This window comes from Balaenoptera ricei, chromosome 1 (genome assembly GCF_028023285.1).
Source record: "Balaenoptera ricei isolate mBalRic1 chromosome 1, mBalRic1.hap2, whole genome shotgun sequence".
Classification (NCBI taxonomy): domain Eukaryota; kingdom Metazoa; phylum Chordata; class Mammalia; order Artiodactyla; family Balaenopteridae; genus Balaenoptera; species Balaenoptera ricei.
In genome coordinates, this window is record NC_082639.1 from 17626305 (window position 1) to 17640761 (window position 14457).

Sequence of the window (14457 nt, forward strand, 5' to 3'; positions counted from 1 at the left end):
GTTCTGGCCCCAGGCTGGGCCCTGTTAAGTCAGGGTCCCTCCAAATGCCTCCCCCATGGCCCTAGTCCCAGCCCTGGCCTCGGTGGGTGTTTTCTGGACAGGCCTTTACGAAGCCAGAACAACCAGGAGCTCAGAAATCTCCCTTTGCATGGCTTCATTTGCATAATCCCCACAATCCAATGCAGACCCAGTTTCCCTTTGTGATATTAATTAAGTGGAGGAAAATGTCCTGGGCAAGGAGAACTGGCTCCTGATTTTCAACCATTGTCCCCTCATGCCAACCCTCCTGCTCGCCCTTCCCAAATGTATCATGAGTAAGGTGCAGAATTGGAACTTAGGAACAAGAGGTGTGAACCTGCTCCTACGTGTACCTCCATTCCTGCCTTCCCCTGGGGCTGCCTGAGCCCCTTGAACCACTAGAGGACAGAAGGCCTGGCCCCTGCTCAGAGATCAGCCATCGGTGGATGTTAAATGTTCAGTTGTGTGATAAAACATGCTATTTGTATTTAAAAATTAATCCCAAAGGAAAATAATAGACTATTAGTTAATGGGTAGAATTGACAAACTGGCTACTTTCCAATGCCGTCTCAGGCAGTTACAGTGCTGAGCTCTGCACAGCATGCGAGATGGTGCTAGAAAGATGAAAACCACCTTCCTGGTCTCCTTGGACTCCCCTTGAGCTCCTTGTCCCAGCTCCATGGTTGGAAGTCTGAGACCAATTGCCAAGTCGGCTCCATAGCCCAGAGAACACCTTACCACTGTCACCCACTAACTTGCTGTGTGACCTTGAGTTAGTCACTTTCCTTCTCTGAGACTCAGTTTCTTCATTTATAAAATGAGAGGGGTGCAGAAGCTGATGTCAGGCTCTTCCGAGTTTAAAAATTCTAGGGTTCTATCATCACCAATATCAAACACTTGCCCTGAGGCACAGCACTTTGAGGCCCTCTTCCCAGGAACAGAGTCTGTCCAAGAGAAGTCTGGGAAGGCTGGGAAGTTCAGGCCCAGTACTTCAAGCCCCTTCTCCTTCCCTCTTCTCAGAACCTCTCCTGGACCCCAGATGTCTGTTCTCATCCCGGCCCAGAGATAGAAAATCACCAGGAGATCTGAGTTCTCGTCCTGACATTGCCCCAACCCACCTGAGACCCTGGGCAGGGCTGTTCCCTCTCCCATGAGACCCAAGGGCAGAGGACTTTGGACTGACCAGGGACCCATGGGGTGGCATAAATGCTGTGCCCACCCTGGGCTGAGCTGCTGGCTGGACCAATCCCGGTTTCTCCCGAGAAGCACAGTCAGGCAATCAAGGTGCATGCAGAGAGGAATAAGCTGCAGAGAGAAGAAAGGGAACCAAAGCCTCAAGCAGGCATGCTGAGAGAATCTTTCAAGGGGTGAATGAGACAACATTTATAAAATGCTCAGCACAGCCCCTGGCAGCTATTGTTATTACTATCATTATCTCAATGGTTAGAGATGCCTTAGATTCTGAATAATCACAGGTCACATTCAGGCCTCCTGAGTCTTTTGCCGCGTTCCATTAACGCCTGAACATAGAGTAGAGATTCCTATTTTTTGATTGCCAGATGTGTCCTTCCAAAAACTCCTGAGTCAATTTCTTGTAATCTAGAGAATCTTCCCAGCTCATATGTCACCACCTCCTGGAAGCCTGCCTGCTTGTCATCATCCTCCCTCCTCTTCATCCATCCATCCATCCATCCACTCATCCATCTGGTAAAAGCTTCTAGAACACCTCCTTGTGCCTGGTCCTATTTAAATATGAACCAGCTGTAATCTTTGTCCTAATGGGACTTCACTATTATACTGGAGAGCTCAGCTACACCTGGTTCTATGACTTCTTTTCACGTACAAGTGTCCTTAAAGAATGATTTACCCTTCTGTGGGTTTCCCCAACCCCAGTGCCCATCCCACTCTGAGCCTTATCTGGAAGGGGGTAGCTCTCCTGACCTTCAATGCCTTCTCCTGGCCACACCCAGCTTGCCTGTCCAGCAGCCCCACCCTGCTGCACCCCTGTTGCCAGGCACCTATCAAAACAGCTCTTTCAAACTCCAAGAGAGAGGCAAATTGGGAAACAGCCGGCCAGGCGAGCAGCCATAAAAACCCTGTGTACTCCCGATGTGGTGCAAAGATCAAAGCATCCTGTATCAGGCTTGGTGGTCAACTGTAACAACCTTTTACCTGGATACGACACTCCACAGTTTCCAGAAGCAATTCCTATCTCCCGATTCCTTTCAGCTCCCAACAGGGCCCCTTGCCACAAGGAAACTGAGGCTCAGGAAGTGACACAACTACCCAAAGCCATGAAGAAAGTAAATGGGTGCATTGGGACTTGAACTCAGGCCTCCTAACGTTTAATCTGGTGTCACATCATAGCAACAGCCTCAAAAGGGTCTTTATCTGGGGGTCAGGACACCTGGCACCTAGCCCAACATTCACGAGTCTGTTGAGTGACCTTAGCTAAGTCACATCCTCTCTTGGCTGCTGTTTCCTGCACCATAATATGGGGAGGGCTGCCCGGCTCACTAGATTGTCGTAAGGATCAAAGCAATGATGGGTGGGAACAGGCTGTGGAGACAGGCTGCCCATTGCAAGCCAGAACAACACCCCTTCTAGGACCCTCAGCTATGAGCTGGATAATCCAGGCCCTCCCAGCTCCCAGGAGGAAGTGACTGTGGCTCTGAGTGGTAATTCCCATGGCTCACGGATACTGAATAGCATTTCACCACCTGTTTCCAATGCCAAGAAGGTTTTTTTGTGTTGGTGGGAGAGAAGTTTCGATTCACTATAGCAAGCACTTACACAGGACCCATGTGCCAGGCCCTCTGGGATTCTGAGGTGAACAGGATGCAGCCTGCCCCAAAGGGGCTTCCCGTCTAGAGGGGCCATAAGTTAGCAGGGAACGGAACTAACGTCTCACAGGTATCTGCAGGTGGCAGGTGTTTTGTTTGTGTCCTCTCCTTCTACACTCATAACAAACCTGTAAGGATTAGGACCATTTACATAGAAAGAAACTGAGGCTCCAAGAGGTTAAGTATCCTCCCTGCTCAAGATCACACAGGATTTGAACAAGTACCTCCCTTAACCCCAAAGCCCAGATTCTCTCCATCCCATGAGGCTATTTACAAGAATACAAGATGAAGGAAATTGACATGTGTGCCATCAGCATGCTGTGGAGCTTCGGAGTGGGGGAGTAGATCTATGGCAGGATTCCTGGAGGAGGTGGTATGTGATGAGGTCTTTGGAGGATGGGGGAAATGTGGTCCAAAGTGAAGCTGAGTATGACAGGAGCGTGGAGGTGGGAAAATGGAGGATGCCCCTGGAGTCTTGAGGACAACGGTTTGGCTGGAGCAAAGGGGACCTGAAGGTGAAAAATGGGAGACAAGACTGGGAAGGTGAGCTGGGTCCTGTTCCCGAGGACCTTGAATGCCAGGCTAGGGCATTTGTATTTATTGCAGGGAGCAGCATGGAGCTACTGAAGACTTTTGAGCAGGAAAGTAGCTCAATTGGAGATTTCGAGTTTCAGGAAAACCTTCCAGGGGTTGGAAGGTTAGGAGCAGAGATCTAGAGAAAGGGGACGAGACTAAATAAGATCCACCTTCTATACTTTGCATTTAGTTTCCCTCTGGCATCAAATAATTAAAACATCGAGCACTTACTGTTGTAGATAGACTATTATTATCCCATGTTACAGATAAGGAAACCGAGGCACAGAAATATGGAGTGGCTACCCAAGGTCACAAGGTTCCTAAAAAGTAGAGCTGGATTTGAACCTGGGCAGTCTTTCTCCAAAGCTACAACCCTTCAGAATGAGAGCAGGAAGGAAGCCCTACTCCAGAATAAAAACTCAGATGCCCTCCACTGCAGAAGGCTGGTCACAGAGTGGTGTAGAGACCAGGGGTCAAAAGTGGAAACCCAGGATGCCAGCACCTCCTGACACAGGCCACCTGGGTGGTGCTGCGCTCCTGGAGGGTGCATTCACTTCCAGGACCGCCAGGTGGCAGTGGGGAGACTGGCTGCTCCGAGCTGCAGCCCAGCCCAGCCTTCTCCAGCTCCAAGCCACAAAAGCCCAGGACTGGCAGCGAGGAATGAGGCACAGCATGGCTTTCAGGGCACCTGACCCTCCTGGTTGCTCCTTGCATCAATCACTGCATCCTCTGTTCTCAGAGGGGCATCCAAAGCGGAGTTGGTATTGCAGGCACCCTTAGGTGAAGCAGGAAGGCACAAAGGTTTTATGGCCAGTACTTCCCTGGAATAGTACATAGCCAATAGCAATAGTGTTGCATGAGAGTTTTTAACAACCCAGGGAGATGCTTGCTCTACAGTGCTAGGTGGGGAAAAAAAATAGGACACAGCACTGTGCATACAGCAAGATTATAGTTATATGCAAAATACTTGTGCCTAAAAAAATGCCTGAAAGGAAATGGATTGAAACATTAACAATACCTCTCAGGCTGGGGAAATTATGGTAGTTTTTGTTTCCCTTCTTAACTCTTCTGTATCTTCTTTACTTTTACCGATGAACATGGGCTACTTTTATCATGAGGTAGAAAAACTTTTCTTAAAAGGGATAGGAAAGATACTAGCCGTCAATAAGATTTTTTTGTCTTTCAACTGTCACCTCCCCCAGAAAGCCTTCCGTCCTTCTCCAGGCAGAGGTAGTGATTCCCTCCTCTGCGCCCCTGAAAGGTTTGAACAGTCTTTATAAAAGAGCACTTTTCACTCCGTTGGGTAATTATTGATGTCAATGTCTAAATCTATGCTATTCAATATAGTAGCCACTAGCCACTTGCCACATGTGACTGTTGAGCATTTGAAATGTGGCAGGGGTAAACTGAGAGATGCAGAAATATAAAATACACGCCAGACTTCAAAGACTTAGTATGAAAAAAAAAGTAAAATAGTTCATTAATTACATGTTGAAACAATAATATTGTGGATATATTGGGTTAAATAAATATATTAACATTAACTTCACCTGTTTCTTTTTATGTTTTTGAATGTGGCTGCTAGAAAATTAAAAATTACATGTGGGGCTTGTATTCTATTGGACAGTGCTGGGCCCTGAGCTTCATGAGGGTAGATCTGTGACTGCCAGCACAGGCCCAGAGAGGGGAAGGGCCCTGTCTGAAGTCACACAGCAAACTAGTGGCAGAACTAGAACTTGAGCCAAATCTCTACTAAGAAACTCCCCCTGGCCTGGCACTGGCTCCAGGTGGGTCTGACCCACAACTGGCCATGTGCCTGCATCAGTCCTGCACCTGGGCAGGGAAGGGGCATTGGGACGGGAGTCGGAGACCCAGGTACACTGAAAGGTGACCTCTATGTTCTCTCCAGGCTGTCACTCAGCATAATGCACTTCCCTTTCAGAAGCCCCTCCACCTTCCCCCTCAGGAGGAAGGTCTCAGGGAAAGCTGAGGGGACCCAGAACACATTAGCATCCCCTGGTATGGCTGAGATGAGGACACAGGTCCTGCTGTCCCCACTGAATCCATAACACTGAGGGAGTCAGGACTGAAACTGGCCTCCGAGAAATCACCTTGGCCAATGCCTGCATTTTCATTTGTAGCAAGTGGGGCCCAGAGAGGGTGAGTACCCTGCCCAAGCTCACACAGCAAGTTAGAGAAGGGCCTCGACGTACCCTGGAGTCTCAGTCTAGGGGTATAGAGGCCCGGCCAGCCCCCTAGACCAGGAGGATGGTGGCATGGATTAGCACCCAGGCTGCCCGCAGGCCCTGCTGAACCACCACGCTCATACTGCTTCCTCTACCTCAGATCAGTTCATTCTCTACTTATAATCCTCGATGGCTCCCCATTGTGCTTAAAATACAATCATATTCCTCCTCCACCACCTAATCTCCTCCACACTCCCATTGCTTGCCATGCTTCAGCTGCTATTCCTAGAAGGTACCCTGTATATTCCCACCCCAGGGCCTTTGCATTTGCAGTTCCTTCCACCTGGAACTCTTTTTCCGCACTTTTACATGGTGGACTCCCCATCATCCAGCTTTCAGCTCTCATGTTCCCTCTTCAGAGAGGCCTTCTCTGATTTCCCTGGCTAGAATAGCCGCCTCCTCTCAGTCACCAACTGTCCCATTGCCTGTTGTCTTGTCTTCCTAGCATTTATCCTTATCTTAATTATCTTGTCCATATATAGGTCTTACACAGCAGAATGTAGGTTCTAAAAGAGCAGGGCCTTGTCAGGCAGGTCCACAGCTGTGTCCCTGCCTCCCCAGTAACTGGCCTGTAGGAAGTGCCCCATTAATGTTTATTCATCAAATTTGATTTAAAGCTGTCAGGTCACTGAAGGCCTAGTTCCAGCTGCACCCCAAATTTGCCATATGTCCTTGGGCAAGTACTTTTTTCCCTCTCTGAGCCCCAGTTTCCCCTTCTGAAAAATGGAGCTCCCACTGCTGCCAGGCTGGCTGGCAGGATAGGCTGGTTGAATTAGCATCAGTCGAGTTGATGGGTGTGAACACTGCTTTGTAAACTGTTAAAGCGTGATTGCAAATGCGAGTAGCTGTTGTCATTAGACAAATGAAGCTTAAGCCGCCTCTTCCTCTGCTGAGGAGGGGATTGGGTCAGATGCTCTCTGGGGCCTCCCGCCCTGGGAGTATATTGTTCAGAGTCCCTGCACTGCCTGCAGGCAGCTCCCAGTCTGAAGGGGTGGTAGAGATAAGATGCAAATTAGAAACAAACAATCTGAGACACCAGCAGTGGGCTGCTCTGCATGGGGCTAACCATCTCTCAGGAAACAGATAACAAGTGCAAACGGTCTGAGGGAGGTGAGGCCAATGTCAATTAAAGCTCTTGGTGGGGGGGGGGGCAAATCCAAGCCATTAGTGTGGAGAGGACAACCAGGTGGAGTGCACAGCTGGGACAAAGGCACAGCTGAAGGCAGTTGCCACAGAGACCAGTGAGGAGGGGCCTCGCCAGACTGCAAAACCCAGCCACACTATGGGCTCCCAAATGGGGAATAAAATAATGTGTAGGGAGAAAAAGATGGGAGAGGAGGGGGCTTTATTTGATTATTATCGCTATTTTCCTTTTTAGCCAGTTAAATGCCCTGGACTGATGTCCATTTAATTATATAACGTTGAGTGAGTCACTTCCCTCTTTAGGCCTCAGCTTCCTTATCTGTGAAAAGGGGATGTGGGAAATCGACAAATGACTCCCTGAGCTCTTTGTGTCCATGAAAGGCACAAGGGGGGCATCAGTGTTGGGGTCAGACATGCCTGGGGTTAAATCCCAGCTCTGACTTGCTGTGTGACCTTGGACAAATTGGTCCTCAATTTCATCAACTGAAAAGGTGAGCTCCTACCTCATAGAGTTGAAAGATTAAGGGGAACACTGTATAAACAAAGCTTAGCCTAGTGCCTGGTACCAGGTCCTTAATAAATGCCACTGCTGTTCTTATTTGGAATCAAAGAGGGAAATACCAATGGGGTGGGAAAATGGGGACAAGGGCTCCAGGGGATAGAAACACAGCAGAAGTGCTGAATCTCCCCAGCACATAACAGGTGCTCACAAAATATTTCTTGAATTGGGAAGGGGTGGGGCACACCTGGATGTTGGCACTGATGAGTGCAGTAGCTTGGAGCCTCTCTGCCCAGGAGAGGGAGTCTTGCCCCAGGATGGGTCAAGCTCAGGGTCTCTCAAACCCTGGGTTCCCTGAAAAGTCTGAGAAGCAGGGACTAAAAATAAAGGCCAGCCACACCCCAGTGGATTTTGACCCTGGCCAAGGAGGAGTCTGAAGCTTAACAGGGGGCAACCCCCCACCTCATTTCCTGTCTCTGCTCACTTCTGCTCTGTCTGCTTCCCAGGCAGTGTCTCCCAGCCTTCCTGGCCCACTTCCTCCTGGGGGCCTTCCAGGATGATGCCTATTTCAGTTGGACCCTTGAAGCTTCTAAAGATGACCCACTTTTCCAAACCTTAAATGGGGTCTCAGAGTCTGTGGTGTCCTTTTCTTGGTGTGAACTGAAGGGAGGGGATTGCTGGGACGTTTTGATAGTTTGTGGGACAAAGGGATGGGAGAGGTCTGGGTGGCATCGATTGAATTTAAACCGTCTGTTCCTCCACTGGGCACTTACACCCACTCCACAGGGCAGGAAGCTCCTGGTTAAGTCTTGTTTGTCAGGAGTGTGGCTACCAATGGCCAGAGGCCCTGACTGGGTGATTCCTGTAGCCCCCCTGCAGCTCGGCCACCATCAGCCTCAGCAAAGCCCTTAATGATGATGGTGATGAAGGCTGTCAGAGCAGGGATGGAACAAGGGGTTGTGCCCTCCCTGAAGGGACAGCCACAGCACAAAACCATGGCTGCACAGACAGGTCCATTCCATGGCGGCGGGGGTGGCTTCCCGAGACACCCCCCCATCTGCACCACCCCCAAACTGCATTGGGAACAAGATGAACAGAGAGAGAGAAATCCAGTGTACAGACAGAAGGGGCTACAGGGAGGGGCTGGTGGGCTCGCTCAGAACAAGGCAGGGAGGGTAGGCCTGGGGTCTGCCTGCCAGGGCCCGGCCCGCCCCTGCCAGAGTGACCCCCCACCCCCACCCCAGGCCCCAGTGTTAGCGCCAAGGCCCACTCTCCCAGGCGGAGGCCCCAGCCCAGCCCCAGCGCCTGGGAAAGACGCCTGTTTTGTTCCCATCTCCACACCCCCCCCCCCCTTTTATTTTTTCATTCATTGCAGTTCGGTCCCTTTCGGAGCTGCAGGGACCCGGGTGGCAGGGCTGAGGCGAGGGGGGTGGCACTCCCGGCCCTGACAGGTAGGGCCCGCCCCGCTTTGGGCAGCCCCTTCCCCCGCCCTCCCCCAGGGTCCCCTTTCCCTGCCCCTGTCAGCCGCGCCAGACGCTCTCCGGCTTTGCAGCATTCAATAAAAATTCAGAAACATTTGGGCTGAAATCGCTGCTTTATCTGGAGGAGCCACAGCGCCGGGAGAGACCACTGCTGCGCGGGGGGAGCCCGGCATCTCAGTCGCCGGAGCGCGCGACACCTCCGCGCTCCAGCGCCCCCAAGGCCCCCGGGTGGCCCCGCGGACGCGGGAGGCTGGGGCTCCAGCAGCGCGCGCGGCCAGCTGGGGTCCTGGGCGCGCGCGGGGAGCGGCGGCCCGGCCGGGCTCCCCCCGCGCCCGCGGCTCAGGTGGGCCGCGCCCAGCGCTGGCGGAGCCCGGGTCCCCGTTCTGCCCGGGCTGGATGGCTCATTCTGCTGGCTGCGCGGTGGCGGCGGCTGTCTGTGCGCCGCGCCTCGCCGCTCCCCCCGGCCCCCCGAGCCCGGGGCGCGCGCTCCAGCCCGGGCCGCCCGGGCCCCGCGGCGCCGCGGCCCGAGGCCCCGGGAAGCGCAGCCATGGCCCTGCGGAGGCTGGGGGCCGCGCTGCTGCTGTTGCCGCTGCTCGCCGCCGTGGAAGGTGAGCGAGCGGGCGGGTGATGGGGGCGGGGAGCGGCCGGGCATGAGCGGCCGCTGGCGCCCACCTCCGCCCGGCGGCCCGCAAAGTTTGCCCCGGGGCTCGCGCCGGGCGCAGGTGGCCGCGGGGAGGTGTGTCCGGCCGCGCCGGGAGGCGCGGGCCCCACGGGCGCCCGGGAACGGCGGGCGCTGATTGACTGTGCCAGGAGGAGGCGAAGGGACCATCTTGCGGAGGCTTTGTAGCCAGCCCGGCGAGCGCCGCCCAGGGCCGGGGGCTGCCCACGCGCGCTCGCCGCCCCCGGCCCGGCCACCCCCTGCGCGCAGGCCTGGCCTTGCTCGGCACGGGGTGGAGGGGCGCCGGCCGCAGGGCCCGGCGCGCAGTTGGGGCTGGAAAGTTTGGCAGGGAGCGGAGGGAGGAAGGCATCGCGACTGGCTGGGGTGGGGGCTCCCGGTCCGCGCCCCCGGGATGGGGTCGGAGCCCCGAAGAGCGGGGACTGGCAGTGTGGAAGTGAGCGCGCCAGCACCCCGCTCTGGTGCCAGCCCATCGCCCGCGGCTTACAATGGGGTCCCCTCCCCTGGAGGACTACGGGGGTGATGGGTCCTTGGGCATCTCTTGGCTGCGCGGGGTCTCCGGGCACCCCTGCCGGCCACCGCCCCGCTGGCGGCAGAGCTCAGAGTGGCCGCTGGAGCCCCGGGAACTCTCCAGCTGCCGCCAGGGCCGGACCAGATGCTCTTGCCATGTGTTGGCCTTGGCCAGGGTCTCTGGGCCGTCTCCCCATAGCCTCGTGTGTTGGTCCCACCCGACCCTCAAGGGGTCAGGGTGGCTGCCAAGTCTCCTGAGCCAGCTTGCTCTGGAGGGAAAGTTAGTGGGGTCTGGGTGTGTCCACCAGAAATGGACGAGCCTGTAGGGCAAGAAAGGACTATGGATAATGGTTCTCATGTGTACAGCTCTTTACAGTTTTCAAACCGCTTTACAGTTTATGAAGTACTTTGCACTATATGCAAAGTACTGTGGTTTACAACGTGCTGCACAGTTGACAAGATACTTTAAGCTTTACAAAGTGCTTTCCTACCCACAATTTTGTTGGATTCCCCAAAATAAGTCTTCCACGAAAGTCAGGTGGGTATGAGTCTTACTTCCTTCTAGTAGAAAGGGAAACTAAGGCTCAGAAGAGTCAGTGTCTCACCCTGTGGTCACTGGGTGATAAAAATAGAATGGGAATCTGAAGCCCCTGAAGCTTGTGCTCTGTTCATTTTGCTGGGTCTTCTTGTCCCTAAACAGGGTGACCTCTTCCAGGATTCTGCCACCATAGGACTGAGGAGTACCTTCATCTCGGGCCATTTGGGGATGATGTGAAGCCCCTTTCCTTCTTGCAGCTCAAAAACCCCAAAAATACAAAAACAAAAAAAACCTGATCGGACCAGGCATGGAGGCTGCAGCCTCTGGAAAAGGCTCAATGGGGGATCCCGTGCTATAACTTTAGTTTCTCAGTAATGAGTGCTTTAGTGACCACAGTTCAGGGGGTGGAGGGGTGTCCCTGGATGGCAGCCATAGTTTCTGGCACAGAGGCAGCTGTCCTCCGGCTCCTGGAGGATTTGGCGGCTGCCTGAGGTTTCCCGGAGTGGGGCCACTGGGGCACCAAGGGTGCCACGGGCCCTGGGTGTGGAGCGCAGCCCTGAGGCCCGGTGCTGGTGGGAGCTCCCTGGAATATGGCTGAGGTACCACTTATTAGCTCTGGCTTTGGGGAAATGACTCATACGTTGGCCCGCTATACATTGGGATGTTTACAGTATTATGGGGAGCTTGGCATAAATATTGCTATTCGGATTGTAGTCAGCGGTGCTGGAGGGGAAGAAAATTGGCCCCTCTCGTGTTGGAAAAGGCCTGGGTGTGTTTTTAATTACCGTGGGGTAGATGGAAGGGCCACGTCTGTCCAGCCATGGCCCCGGGAGGCGGTGGTCGGAATCTGGTGGGCTCTGGCCAGGGCTCTCGACCCAGGGCCCTGGACCCTGGACACAGGGCTGATCGGCTGCTGACGTCACAGGAGGGCATGGCTGCTCGGGCTGCCACTTGGGGGCAGGCTGGGAGGAGGGCTGTGGTCAGCACCCCAGACCTTGCTTCCGGCTCTTCCTTTGTCCCCTGGACACTAAGGAGTCTAGTCCATTAGGGGTTAAGAAGGAGCTGGCCTAATGGAGGGGGAGGTGGTGCAAGGTGGAGGTCAGAGGCCCCACTTCTCACTTGCTATGGGACCCTGGGCCAGCTCCCTTCCCTATAAGGGGCTCAGCTTCTCTGGGTCTAAAATGTTCAACCTAATCTCCTAGGATTCCATCATATGCACCCTACCTCCCTTCCCTGAGCTTCAGTTTTCTCATCTGTCAAGTGAGGGTAATCATGCCAATGATTAGGCATGTTTGTGAGATTCAGACCAGATAATGGATGGCAAAAAGTCACCTTGAAGAACTGTGTGGCCTCTGGGGGATGGAAGATGGGGATGGAAGATGGGGATGGGCAGTGCTGTTCATGACACAACCAGAAGAGACAGGATCCTCCCGGGAGCAGCACAGTCTGTAAAAGCAGGTCTGAAGCTTGGAGTGATGAGAGGGCAGCCCCTGGGGCTCCCAGTACCCAGAGGCGTGTGGCCACCACTCCTGGCCCTTCCCCCTCCTCGTGCCCTGTAGTAACAAGGCTGTCCTGAGTGTTAAGGTCTAGGAAATCCCCAGCCTCTGAGAGAGGAGAGAGGGTGTGTGTAGTTTTTTTTTAGGGGGGGAGGGTCCCTGTGTTAGGATGGTGAGTTTAGTATCTTCCCCAAACCATGAGACCCTCCAAAGGAAACACAAGTCTGGAGCATCTGGCATGGGCACTTGGAGAGGATGGAAGTGCCCTAGGGACATGTCCAACAGAAGAGCAGCCACTAGATGGAATCCAAAAGTTGAAGTCTAGAGAAAACTGATCTCCCCTGTACATTTGTTCTCTTGGTTTCCAAATATTTATGGAGCTTGTTCTCTAGCTGGCGTGGTGCTGGCTCCTGGGGCGGGCAGGGAGATAGGGGACAAACTGATGGGGAAACAGTTGGCAAGATATAATGTGGTAAGTGTATCCCAAGTGCTGCCAGGAGGAAGTTGTGAACCACCTGGGGCAGCAGAAGCCGTCTAGGATGGAAGCCGGTTACTTTGTCATTTATGGCTTTATTCTTTGCCTCATTTTCTTTTTCTTTTTTTTTTTTTTCTTTTTTAAATTTATTTATTTATTTTTTTGGCTGTGTTGGGTCTTCGTTTCTGTGTGAGGGCTTTCTCCAGTTGTGGCAAGCGGGGGCCACTCTTCATCGCGCTGCGCGGGCCTCTCACTATCGCGGCCTCTCTTGTTGCGGAGCACAGGCTCCAGACGCGCCGGCTCAGTAATTGTGGCTCACGGGCCCAGTTGCTCCGCGGCATGTGGGATCTTCCCAGACCAGGGCTTGAACCCGTGTCCCCTGCATTAGCAGGCAGATTCTCAACCACTGCGCCACCAGGGAAGCCCCATGCCTCATTTTCTTACTTCCCATTCTGCAACAAAACTTTGTCAGCCACCTGTCACATTAATGAACTGTGTTCCCAAAAGTTAAGGAGGTTAACTTTGGGACTAAGAGGAGGCAAATTCTTTGCCTGGAAGCAGCGTGTGTAGAGACACAGAGGCAAGATGATTGGGTACTTACTTGGGTGTATCTGAGGGAGATGGGTGTTGAGGGCAGCAAAGGGGGATGAGGCTGAGAATGGAGAGCAGGGCTCGGATGGAAGGCTGAGGAGTTTGGACTTGATGCTGAGGGAAGTGGGGAGCCATTGAACGTTCTTGAGACATTGAGGGACCTGGCCAGATTTGTTTTTGGAAAGATCACAGGTTTCAGTGTGTGGGATATTCAGGTGAGCCAGACCCCATCCTACACAGTCAAGCAAAGGCCAGCTTGTCTCTTCCTTGCTAGACTCTGAGCTCCCTGAGGGAGCTCATCTGGCTCATTCTTGTGTCCACAGTTGTGGTAAAAAGAGCTCCATTCAAATGCCACCTCCCAGAGGCCTTCCCTGATTACCTCATCTAAAACAGGCTCAGTTCAGACACTTTCTATCCCTCCTGCTTTGTTTTACTTCAGTATACCCACTGCCATCTGAAATGGTATCAGAGATGTGTTGGTTTCCTTGTTTAGTGTCCATCTTGCCCACTAGCCTGTAAACTCCAGGAGGGAAGAGGTTTTCGTCTGCCATGTTTGCTACGGCGGCCCAGTGCCTTGAACTGAGCCCAGTCACGTGGTGCCCAGTAACTGAAAGACATAATCCGCTAAGGAACGTTGAATGAATGAATGAATGTTGAGTGAACAAATGAATGATTATATTATACTGTGTTATACAGTAAGTATCCGGAGAATGATACAGAGATGGAGGAGAGAGTCATCTGGCTGGGGAGATGAAGGAAATCTTCCAGGAGGGAGAAGCATAGGGATGGTGTGAGCAGGGATCCAGAATGCAGGAAAATGGGGATAATGAAGAGATCAGTTCAGCCAGAGCTAAGGATTCAAAGGGACCAGCAGCAGCTGTGTGCCAGGTAAGTCCCCCTTCTTACAGGGGTTGAGGGAGCCCCCCTGCCCCTCCCCCTGCCATGCACCTCTTGTCTCTCCCACTCCCAGCCCAGCCCTCTGCTTGGGCATTACCTATCTAAGACCCAGCGACCTTCAGTGGGATTAATTTAGAATTGGTTTTTCTTTTATGTTTATTTCTCCTGCTTCTCATTTTTAAAGGAGGCTGCTTTCATGTATTCGTCTTAGCCAGGAAATCAGGGCTTAGATTTAAAGCCCGAATTCAAAAGCAAGTTGACTTATTCATTCCTCCATCCATCTATATATTTTAAAAGAGTCACCAGGCATCTCCTTCATGTCAGGTGCTGGGTGGGAGAAGGGATTCCAGCTTTGGTGGGAAACAAGGCTGGCCAACTTCACTGACTGTGGAGTAGAGAAAAGGCACAGCCTTCTGGGCAATCGGACCTGGGTTCAAATCCCAGCACTGCATGCTGTGTGCCCTGGGC

General features: G+C 53.1%; 1 protein-coding gene across 2 annotated transcripts in view; it reads left to right on the forward strand.

Annotated features, from left to right (window-relative positions):
* The first annotated feature begins 9328 nt into the window (after positions 1–9328).
* EPHB2 (EPH receptor B2) overlaps positions 9329–14457 on the forward strand; it is a 184603-nt gene continuing 179474 nt past the window's right edge. For both annotated transcript variants that reach the window (XM_059915759.1, XM_059915767.1), the window contains exon 1: positions 9329–9414. In XM_059915759.1, the coding sequence (XP_059771742.1) occupies positions 9354–9414 (61 nt within the window). In that variant the 5' untranslated portion in view covers positions 9329–9353. The remainder of the gene's footprint in view (positions 9415–14457) is intronic.